Genomic DNA, 11,415 nt, shown 5'->3' with positions numbered 1-11,415 from the left:
AGAGAGCTTATATACTCCTCCTCCGTGCGCTGCATTGTTTACAGTCCAGTCAGCAGCTCGAGCAGCGACCGTGTGTTCAGATCAAAGGTAAATTCTCCCTCCAGATGTGTCTGCTAAATAAACGCTGTCATCTCTCGGTTCGTCCCATCCCCCGGAGGAGCGCCCGTTCATCTGTCTGTGCTGAGTCTCAGTCTCACTGTAAACAGGAAGTTACACAGAGGCTGCACTCTGGCTTACTGCAGCGGGATGAAGCCCAAACAGAAACAGATTTTCTTGTGATCGACTTTAATTAACGGCTCTTCAGTTTGCTGAAAGAACAACATCATGATGCAGATTAGGAACAACATGAAGCTTTGTCAGGTCTGTCCTCAAGAGGAGAAGGACACTACTGTAACATGAGACGGAGGGCGGAGCCATCGTTTATGATGCATTCAGGGAAGTCAGGAAATCTAAACATTGACCGGCTTTTGCAACAAACAGATTTGTCTTAAGTTGAATGTTTGATCTAGCACAGATTGTTAGCTGTTAGCTGTTAGCATGCAGATGTCTGTTTATAGAGATTAATAAGAAGCTAAATCGTCGTCAGAGGACGCTGAAGGAGTCGGGATGTCATCATGTGGATTACGTTCTGCCTGCTTCTGCTCTCCACCTGGGCTGTTTTTCCTGCATACGCCGCAGCCTGCTGATACGTGACACTACTCGGACTACAAACGTACTACAAACTGAAACATGAACACTTCCTGTACTAAAATCCAGTCCACACCTTCAGATTCTACATTTTTTCTCAAGCAACCTTGACGTTGTGATACTGGTATAGGTAGGTATCAGGGCCGCTGTGCTGAGTGACACAGTGCCAAGGGAAAGGGCTGTCTGACACTAATGTGAAGCGGTGACAGAAAGTAAACTCCAGCGTACACTTAAACTGACATGTTTGTTGATACGTAGGACTCTTTGAAGTGGCTGAAGTACTCGTGGTGCTCCTGACCCCGTCTGCAGCGCTGCTTAGCTTCTGTGTTGGAACTCTGGCCGGCTTCTCCTAACAGGGGCCGTGCTGACTGCTATCTACTGTACGTCATACACTTACTATTGATGAGTACCTCATCAACCCCACTTCCTATAAGTAGTTTGTAGATTTGGGTTTAGCTTGAAGTTGAAGCTTTCCCACAGTGTGAGAGCTCTGCTCTGCTGGGTGTGCAGCCCTCCCTGTACAGTGTGTAACGATGTAACACGAGGCTGCAGCTCACCGATGCCGGTGTTGGCGCTCACCACCAGCATGGCGAAGTCGGGACAGTAGCTGGTGAGGCCAAAGATGGTCGTCTTCAGGTACTTATGGTGTCCGGCCAGATCGATGAAGGTGATCATCTTGGAGGAGCTCTCGCAGATCTCCTCTGCTGTCCGAGACTCGCTGTAGTTCACCACCTGCACCACAATAAAGAAGCACGGTATCAGCTGACAGACCTGAGGTCTGCTCCCTCTCTCTGGGATCTGTGTCTCACCTCTCCTTTGCTGTTGAAGCCGAGGATCTCGAAGCTGATGCTGGAGGTGCGTCCCGTCTGGATCTCGTGCAGGTGTCTGAAGAGGTTGAGTCGCGCTCGGCCTCGGCCGTTGTCCAGCTCGCCCTGCGTCAGGACGCCCAGCAGGGTCGACTTCCCCGAGTCCACGTTCCCCAGAACCGCCACCCGCAGGTCCAGGAACTGTCCCGGTCCAACACAACATGACAGAGGAGGAGGATCATAGTCTCTGATATGAGATGTTTGAAAAAGGTTTGAAGGTGTTGCCTGTGCAGATGGTGTGAAATCTAAATGTGCATCATGTTTTGGTCCTTCTGACTGCCTCAGGGCATCTCAGACCTGTGTTGTTGGACCAGGTGCATAACAAGGAAATAACACTATAACTGTTTAAAGGAAGAGGTCTCTGTCTGGATAAGAACTCATTCTGGAGCAGTGTGTTTGTGTTTGGAAAGTGGCCGACCTCGACTGTCTCCTGTAGACATGTTCATCCTGCAGCAGTGAAACAGGCTGTAATGGCTGCAACATAATCCTTGATGGGTCAAAGGTCGTCCACTAAAAGTTCTTGTTGTTTCCACTGACAGGCTCAGATTGTTATTCTAAGTGTGTGACAACATGACAGAAAGGATCCCTACAGAGATAGACCTTTTTGTTACAGAGGAAGATGATTGTTTTAACCACACACAGACGTTACATCGCTCTCTGCACACACACCAGACTGCATTCACAAAAACACTGATTTAAGCTCACAGGAGCTGCTGGTCTACTTCTGCTTTGTACAGTTTATGTTATTGACTGACTTTGGTGTTGTAAATGTTTAGAGTAAATCTGACACAATTTTCATCTAACACATAACATTAAAAACTTCAGCGGCTGAGGCACAGCAGTACACCAGCAACTCGGTAAATGACTGTTTTTGTGAATGGAGTCTGGTGTCTTTGAAGAGAGCGTTGTAACGTCTGTTTCTGGTTATAAAGCACAGGAGCTGCTGCTCTACTGCTGCTTTAATTGGTTAGTTTGTTTGTGTAATTGTGTGACTTTGGTGGTTTTAAATGGTAAATCCTTTCTAACATGATATTTGTGTAACACACGAAAACAGAGGCAGTGGCAGACAAACTACAGCTACAAGTGATTTAGGCCGGAATAACCCTTTAATCACAGCAGGAGAACCAGCACCTGGAGGACAGACTCTCACCTGCTGGTCGTCAGGAACTTTTCGAACCAGGACTTCTGCGATTTTCCGGGTGTTTCTGTCCGAGTCGTAGTCCACCTCTCTCTCTCGGAGGAGCGTGATGTCGGCACCGACTCTGACGAGACACAGAAGAAAACACCTGATCAGACAGATTCCAACACAGTTACCACATTACATATGATATATATGGGTTAAATTATTCACTGTGTTTTACCTTTAAGTCCTTTAAGTGACTTTTATTTACCTGTATGTCCAAATACCTTTTCTGCTACAGTGAGTGTTTCAGTTCTCTCACTCTGTCTCACTGTTTCCTCGTTCCCTTTTCTATTTCTTTTCTTTTTTATTGAATGCTAAGTGATTTATTAAAGGGCCAGTTCGCCGATTTTCAACCTCAGTTCTATCATGCTGTCATGGGGAGCTGATGCCATTATGGTAGGAAAAAATGCAGTTTCTCTCTGTGCCTTTAGAGGACGCTATCCGCTTCTCCAACGGGCCCTGGAAAACCTCCGTCCAACTACGTGAAACGCGTCATCTGGTGGGGGCCAGGGAGTTAGGCCCATACAGATGCCACAGATATATATTACTACGCTAATGCTAAATGACTCACATTAATGACTTTGTGGACATTAACAAGGCTGTTTTTAACTTTAACTTTATGTCAGCCCCCTCACACCGCTGCCCTCTGCCCCGATTGATCCACACCGAACACATACGAGGCCTCTGGATTTTCATTTAATAAGTTAGAGAACTTTAACCCCTGTGAAACGTGACGTTTCCTTGTTCTGCTGGCAGATCATTTTTATTTTATTATTTTTTCCCCTTTCACATATTTTTGTCTTTATTTTCAAAGCTGACTTTTTTGTAGTTTATATTAAACTTCTGGAGAGACTTCTAATATTCCCACTCACATGCTGTCAATATAATCAACTATGTTTAAAGAAGAAATAAAACTGGTGAGGTTAGGGAGGAATATTGTGTCTCTGTGGGTGTAAACAAGAAATGTTCCTCTAACACTTGTGTAAAGTTTGAAGCTCATAGACAAACACATTTTAGCCCAGCAGAGGAGACAAAGACTGTCAGATCAGGTGACCTACTTCTCCGCCATCCTCTTCAAGGTCTTGAGCGAGGCCCTCATGTCGGCCTCCGTCAGGCCGACCAGCAGGCCATTGTCTTCCACTCCGATCTGGTAGACGGCCTCGCCACGGCCCTCCTGCAGACGCCACTTCAGCTGCGTGGCCAGATGCTCGAAGCGATACTGAGTGGGATTAACCAGCTTCAACTACGACGACAGCAGAGAGGAGAGAGAGAGACGTGATGGTGCAACAGGTACATATCCTTAGAGTTTAAACAGGGCGACTCAAACTGAAACAATAAGACAAATCAAAGACGTTACTCTTTATGTGACATTAAAGACTTCTTTTTCCGTGCTGGTTACAGTCCGACCAGCAGCTTCAGGAGAGAGAATGGGGGTGATGTCTACGTCTGGATTGTAATCTGCACTTACATGTATAAACCACAGACTGTATAAAACGATGGCCGACATGACAGCTCCCTCAAAGTGAAGCCAAACAGTATAGCTCACAAAGCCCGCCTCCTCCATGTTAACAGATGGGACATGAGTCAAACTATAAAATCAAAATACACTGTTATCTAATTTTGTACTTTTTTATATATATATATATATCGATAGATATATATATTTTGATCTTTATTTTTTACCCTCTGTGTGCTGATTCTTTCCTATTGTATTGTACTGTATAAGCTGCTGGAGACTGAATTTCCCAGAGGGAGTCATCCCAAAGGGATCAATAAAGTTGAGTCTAAGTCTAAGTCTAAGTCTAAAATACACGTCAAATACATTTTTCTCAAACATGGTTTCTGTCATTATAGTTAGTTCTTATCATGCTGATTTATGTCACAGTGTTCATTTTTCTGACAAGTTTACTTTTAATTTGTTATTTGATGCTATGAAAAGGGGGTGTGGCCTCATGATTGACAGCTCTGTGGACAAATGGGGCTCCTGCAGCGTTCTGTTCCCGAGTAGCAGAGTAGAGGAGGAACGGCGAGAGGAGACGTAACTAACACTAACACTACAGTCATTGAACTTTACATCAGCGTGAATATCTGCTTCAGACCGACACAAGAAGCTGTTCTGCTGCAGACTGAGCCCACCTGAGGGCTCCAACACGCCAAGGACACCTGAGGGCTCCAACACGCCAAGGACACCTGAGGGCTCCAACACGCCAAGGACACCTGAGGGCTCCGACACGCCAAGGATACAAGGTAAAGGTGTGTGTCAGGTAGAGGAAGGGGCGGGACGTCAATACTGCGGCTCCACCAGCCGATCTCTACTGCACACACTCTGGATACTGATGAGCAAGATGGCAGCGCCCGCTCCGGGGGGGTTTAGGCTTTACTTTAGTACAAGGTGGAGGAGACGCGTCGGCCATCTTTTTATGCAGTCACAGGCATAAACAGATAAAAGATTTCTGCGACTTCTTCTGTTCATATTGTGATGTGAAAAATCAGGGCAGGAAATTACCTTGTACTCGATGTTTCCTTCTTCAGCCTGTAAATAAAGAGAAAGAAAACAAATGAGGACACGTAATGACAGATTAACAACAAGAAGACGGCATGTAATAGACTAAATGGCCACATAAGTTAAAGTTTTTTTTTTTTTTAGTTGCTATTGTCTGTTTTTATTGACAAAGCTCCTGAAAAGAAAAATAAACTATGTGTGCATTATAATTAAAATTTAAAATGTTAATGAGGACCTTACAGCCTCGGGAAAGTTACTGTGTTCAAGTGCTTTCAGGTTAACCAAAGTGAACAACTGTAGCTTTCATAAATGAGCTCTCATATTCAGATGTAGTAAGTTAATGTTCATATTTCACACAGTTGTCAGATATGATATTAAACGTCACTGTGATATGATTTTAGCCTACTGTACTTAAACCACAGCTCGCTATGTGTGAAGCTACATGCACCGTGTCCCGCCCATTCTCACAAGGAGAGAATGTCAACCAACCTTCATAAACAATTACAACAATTTAAAGTCTATCTTCGGTATAGGAACAGTACATTCAAACATAATGTTTGACTGGAGCATTTACATTTATCTTACAGATGAACTTCTCAATTCGGCATCGATTTCATAATCCTCACTGATTTTGTTAAACAATTATATCCAGTGTAATTCCAGAAAATCGTACACATTAGCGTTAGCATAAGGTGTGTAACAATTCTGAAAGACGGGAGCTAAAAACTATACAGAAATACGCTTTTTGTTGTTGAGGCATATGCCGAATTTTGAATTGATATTACTTATAACAGAAACAAATATTTAGTCAACTACTATGGAATTTGTTCCTTAATTATATTGACAAAACTATTTTAATTGCCAGTTTTGTGGGAGCAGTTTGGTGCGACTTTTTCTTCAGACGAGAGAAGAAGGGGTATTGGCGGTGAAGTTATGGTTAGGGTTAACGGTATTTTCACGCCATGTTATATTTATTATTGTGGTGTAAACTAAACGAAATAGGTCATTAGCCTGTAACTAGCATGGGTTTGCTGCAGCCCCACTAGCTAACTTAGCTGGCTAGTTCAGCGGGCTGAAGTCCCGTTAATCCCCGGGCTAAAGGAATCTACCTCCGGTGGGAAATACGGTGGCGGTGTTTTGTTGTTCCGGTTGTTCTTTTTATTCCTTCTTCTCCTGCCTCGTTTGCCTCTTCTCGTTCGTGACTTTTTCGACGTTTTCTTCCCGTTATTACCGGAGCCGTGTCCGTGTCTGGCGTGTCCGGGCGACACTGCACCACTCCCGGACAAATCCACCATCGCTGAGCTCAGGGAGTCACCGGCAGCCTGAGACGTGAGATTACCGGGAGCAGTCTGAACTCACGGTAGTGAAATGACGTTTAGTATTAATGACAATCTTCTTTCTAACATCACATCTACCAAAACACACGGCCCTCCTGAGAGGAAACCTGCCGCGGAGGATGCTCTCTCCTCAGCATCATCGGCACCGTCAGATCTGCTTCACTGTGTACCATACAGCTTCCGGATTAAACTTTCAAAATAAGTTCACAAGCGTGAGTCTAAGTAGGAAACTGGTTTACATTTCAAAGTAAAAGCACAGCGGTTGCTTAGTTTTGTTTGTTGTGGATGAAAGTAACTAAGAACATTAGTAATATTCTGAAGTAGACCGGGGTCGGTTGCAACACTTTGTCTATATTCCTCTGCTCTTTAATTACCCCTGTTACCACCATATTTTGTATTATATTACTTTCTTATATCTTATGCGTATTGTTTAGTTTTATCTGATTCTATTTAATGTCACTGACAGTATGAGTACAACTGTTCAATAGCTTTTTATTTATTTTTACTCTACTTGTATGTTTATTGTTCTGCACTTAAACACCAGGCCAAATGCCTTGCATGTGTAAACTTGATTCTGATTCTGATCACTCAGAGGCCCTTTGGACAAAAGCAACCAGATTAATGCATATTAAACGTACATCCATCAACTAACTACTCCTACCATTTAGCCATGGTGACATGTGTCATATCATTACAATATTCATTTGAATAAAAGAGGTCAGATGATGCAGCTGACCCCAACCCTGGGGACAGGTGCAACACTGGTCAGGGACGGTAGCAACAATTTAAAAACACGTTGACTTTACCGTATAACTTTGTCTCAGTTAGAAGAGTTTCCTAAAAATACTCTGTACTGTATTACAATAACATTATATGATTGATCTATTTAGTGAAGTGTAAGAAACAACACTTTAGTTTTGTCTGTTTATGTGTAGAACATAATCCTCGCTCAAGTCAATGTGCAGATGTTACAGCAGGATTTAAGAATCATGTGAAATAAAAGTATTTATAGTGTCACAAATGAAGCTTTAAAGATGAGGTTTATTTTAAAGTATAAAACACTGAAGGTAAATGTCATGTCTGAGTTTAATATGACAGCCTGGGAGGAGGAGCAGCGCTGCAGTTTGCTGTCCCCTGTCAGTCATGTGACTCTTATCGTCTCTGTCCCAGTTTCTCTCTCATACACACCCTGAAGTCTGCAAAGGAACAGAGCAGGTAAAGGTGGACCCAGTGAGTAAAACTACAGGAAGCAGGTTTCTGTTTATAAAATCACATATTTACACATTTCTTTGACTCATAATCACCTCACCAGAATATAAAAGACAGAGAAGCTTTAAAAAGTGATCAAACATTAAACTAAACTCCACAACCAGTCTGTCGATTCACTCCTGGTATAAAAGTAACAGCTGATAATCTCATAATAATCTGTACTCTCTGTATTCTAAGCTGCATAACAAAGTTCATCAAATCAATGTTACTGATATTTATTGGGATAAAAAACCTAAACAGTTCATTGTAAATCAATGACACGACAGGAAACAGATTCTGTTAAAAACAAGATTTAAAATCAATGTTGTTGCTGCTAAATATGAACCTTTGATCTCTTGAAAAACAATAAATGAAATAAGAAATATGATTATTTTACAGAGACAGGAGAGATGATCAGAGGGGCAGAGTTTTCTCCTCCATCATAAAGACAGGGACTGAAGTATGGGAGGAGTTTCTCTGTGAAGGAGCAGTCAGTGAAGGAGTAGATCAGAGCTGCAGAGTCTACGTCACAGAAGGAGACCAGACCCTCCTCATAATCCACAAACACCCCCACCTTCTCAGGCGGAGACTTCAGAGAGAGACGGACTGGAGGGTCAGCACAAGCTTTGTACTCATTTCTGTTTCTCAAACATATAGACCAGAAACCCTCCTCAGGACTCAGTGGAGTGTTTTCCTTCCTGTTGATCGACTCTCTGGCCACTCCTAAAAACCAGTCAGTCTTTCCTTTAACCTGAACCTCAAAGTAAAATCTGCCTGAAGAGAAACTCTGCTTTGCTAACACACAAACACATTTAGAAAATCTCTCTGGATTGTCTGGAAGCTTCTTCTTCACATCACCATGATGAACTTGTTTTCCATCATCAGACAGGATGAGCGATGGATTTGCTGTATCAGGATCAAGAGTCACATCCGCTGCATACTGCTGGACCCTCTTCAGCTCAGCATCCAGCAGCTTCTTCATCTCTTCCCTGAGTGTCTCCTCCAGCTGAGCCACAGCTCTCACCACAGTCCCCTCATATGACTTTGGGCTGAAGGTGACCTCTGTCCAGTCTTTGGGTGGTGGCTCATTGATGTTTAGGGACTGGACTCTCTGGAGAAGATGGAGGTGGTCTTCAGAGCGTGAGAGTTGCTCCACCTCAGAGCTTCTCTTCTTCAGCTCAGAGATTTCCTGCTCCAGCTCCTTGATGAAAGCTTGGGCCTGTTTTTCTCTTGTTTCCTGCTTCTCTTTGATCGTGTCCATGAGCTCGGCCTGGCCTCTCTCAACAGACTCCTTCAGAGCGGTGAAGACTCGAACACCTTCTGCTATCTCTCTGTCTGCATCTTCCTTACTGAGGTCGACTGAGCGTTTGACCTCGTCAATCTTCAGGTGTCTCTTCTGGATCATCTGCTGAATGTCAGCCTCTGTCTTCCCCAGCTCGGCCTTCTTCTCTTCATATTCTTCCTTCAGAGGAACAAACTCGTGTGTCCTGTGGTCTAAAACAGAGCAGAGCATGCAGACACACGTCTGGTCGGTCTTACAGAACAGCTCCAGAAGTTTATCGTGCTTCGTACACATCCTGTCCTCCAGGTTCTCCACAGGGTCGATCAGCTGATGTCGTTTCAGACGTGAAGCTCTCAGGTGAGGCTCCAGGTGAGTCTCACAGTAGGAGGCGGGACAATCTAAGCAGGACTTCAGGGCCTTCAGTTTGGTTCCAGTGCAGACGTCACAGAGAACTTCTCCTGGTTTGGACACTTGTTGCTCTGAGCTGCTGCTGCCGGCTTCCTGTTGGGCTTTGTCTCTGAACTGAGCGACCATCTCAGAGATGAAGGTGTTGACCCTCAAATCAGGTCTTATAGTAAAAACCTCTTTACACATGGGACACTGGCACCTGTCGCAGGTGTTCCAGTGTTCAGCGATGCAGCTTTTGCAGAAGTTGTGTCCACATGGTGCGGTGACAGGGTCAGTGAATACATCCAGACAGATGGAGCACAGAAACTGGTCTTCAGACAGAAGACTGCTGGCAGCAGACATCTCTACACTGAGAACAGAGGTCAAAGCGTTATACAACGTCCTGTTACACATGTATTTATCTTTAACATAAAGAAATCAAAGAATGATAACTGCTCGTCATGTTTCACTTCATAAGAAATCCATCTGACCCGTGTTATCATGGAAAGAGTGTTGCGTTCATGCTCGTTCTTAAACACAGTAAATGTCAGCTGTACTCACCGGTATTCGGGTCACTTGTTGAGAAAGAGCTGACGGCCGTAGTTGGATCTTTCTTCACACAGAAACACTGAGTCTTGTCTCGACTTCAGCTCTGACAAAAGTTTAGTTTCATTTCAGGACTGTGACGTCGACGTTCTCCTCCTTCCGGCGTCGCTCCGCCTCTCGTGCAGCTCAGTGTGTGAGGTTTGATTTCCTCAGCCAGGGTTCATCTTAACTGAGGGAGGAGTTTGACTGCTTTTAACTTGTTTATTCTGAAGTGTGACTTTTAAAGATGTTAATTCCGAATGCAACAATAAAACGTTCGAGTCAGCACAAAACAACAGTGTTCCTCAGCTCTGCCACAATCCTGCAGTCAGTCCGCACTTTTCATTTCTAACTTTTCTTGTCGCAATTGTATTTCCTTCTTTTCTACTGTCGATGAACTTTGCACTGACTGATATGCGCTGCTGTGAGCGCCTCTGGTGGAACAGGAAGAGAACACAGCCTACGTGATTTGAAGTAGAAGATTCCAATTTCAAAATAAAACACCTTCCAAAGAATTTGTTCGGATGCATTGATCAAATGTTTTATTAAAACTCAGTATAATATTTATGATGATCATTCGCACAGTCTGGGCTGCAATTAAAAATAATGTCAATATCAGAATGAGCATTTTTAAGTAGCCCATTTGACTCCAGTTCTGTTGTGGCTCTTAATGTGAAAACACGTCTTTAATTATTCTTCCGATCATTTTCTCAAGTTATTGACTGAATGATTAATTGGGTGTATGAAACATCAGAAAGCATTAAAACATATCCTTTTTCAAACAACTTGTGAAAAAAAGTTTACAATGATAAACAAGGAAAAGTGGCAACTTCTAATATTTAAGCTGCTGAATTGTTTTTTTTTACGTACATACTTTACACACAGTTTAGTAACAGTAGCTTTACACAAAACACAGATGATGACGTAATGAGGGAGTGATGATTGCCTTGTGATTTTGAGACTCTTGTTGCATGTTTTTCTCCATCACTCTCTTTTCCCTTAGTTTATGTTTCTCCTCACATTTACGTAATGAAATACTGGTAAACAGCTAAAATAAATAAATACAATATATCCCATTCCATAAAGGTTCTCTTTGACTCTTAATCAACTTTCATTAATAGAGCTTAATGGAGGTAAAGGTCTAGTGACTACCTACTTCTGACAGAGGCAGATCCTTTACCTATTACCATAATCTAAAAATGCTCCATACAAAATTGGACCTCAATGAATGTAAATATTACAAATGTATATATCTGAATAAATGAAAGTATAAGAATACATAATATATATTAAAAGAATACATTGATAGATTTATTTTGAAAATTGCAAACACAACC

At 43.0% G+C, this 11,415-nt stretch overlaps 2 protein-coding genes across 2 annotated transcripts in view; both read right to left on the bottom strand.

The window, feature by feature from the left end:
* gtpbp2b (GTP binding protein 2b) overlaps positions 1 to 6,626 on the bottom strand; it is a 13,442-nt gene extending 6,816 nt beyond the window's left edge. Inside the window, exons 1-6 of the mRNA XM_069665328.1 lie at positions 6,349 to 6,626; positions 5,243 to 5,269; positions 3,795 to 3,979; positions 2,704 to 2,815; positions 1,497 to 1,694; positions 1,245 to 1,419 (exon numbers count right to left, since the gene is read on the bottom strand). Coding sequence (XP_069521429.1) covers positions 1,245 to 1,419; positions 1,497 to 1,694; positions 2,704 to 2,815; positions 3,795 to 3,979; positions 5,243 to 5,269; positions 6,349 to 6,534 — 883 coding nt within the window. The 5' untranslated portion in view covers positions 6,535 to 6,626. The remainder of the gene's footprint in view (positions 1 to 1,244; positions 1,420 to 1,496; positions 1,695 to 2,703; positions 2,816 to 3,794; positions 3,980 to 5,242; positions 5,270 to 6,348) is intronic.
* A 993-nt stretch (positions 6,627 to 7,619) lies between these two features.
* LOC138594277 (E3 ubiquitin-protein ligase TRIM21-like) lies at positions 7,620 to 10,144 on the bottom strand. Its single transcript, XM_069665329.1, has 2 exons — positions 10,055 to 10,144; positions 7,620 to 9,863 (listed from the first exon to the last, which is right to left on the bottom strand). Exon 2 carries the CDS (start codon positions 9,854 to 9,856, stop codon positions 8,213 to 8,215), a length of 1,644 nt encoding a protein of 547 aa, XP_069521430.1. The 5' UTR covers positions 9,857 to 9,863; positions 10,055 to 10,144; the 3' UTR covers positions 7,620 to 8,212.
* Between the last annotated feature and the right edge of the window lie 1,271 nt (positions 10,145 to 11,415).

Source organism: Semicossyphus pulcher, unplaced genomic scaffold (genome assembly GCF_022749685.1).
Source record: "Semicossyphus pulcher isolate SPU_LCO1_2020_fin unplaced genomic scaffold, fSemPul1.0.p SCAF_17, whole genome shotgun sequence".
NCBI classification, from domain to species: Eukaryota; Metazoa; Chordata; class Actinopteri; order Labriformes; family Labridae; genus Semicossyphus; species Semicossyphus pulcher.
Note: the sequence above shows the minus strand (reverse complement) of the source record. Positions and strands in the feature narration are given on the sequence as shown.

Excerpts from the sequence above, each read along its gene's own strand:
- LOC138594277 (XM_069665329.1), bottom strand. The coding sequence starts at position 9,856 with ATGTCTGCTGCCAGCAGTCTTCTGTCTGAAGACCAGTTTCTGTGCTCC.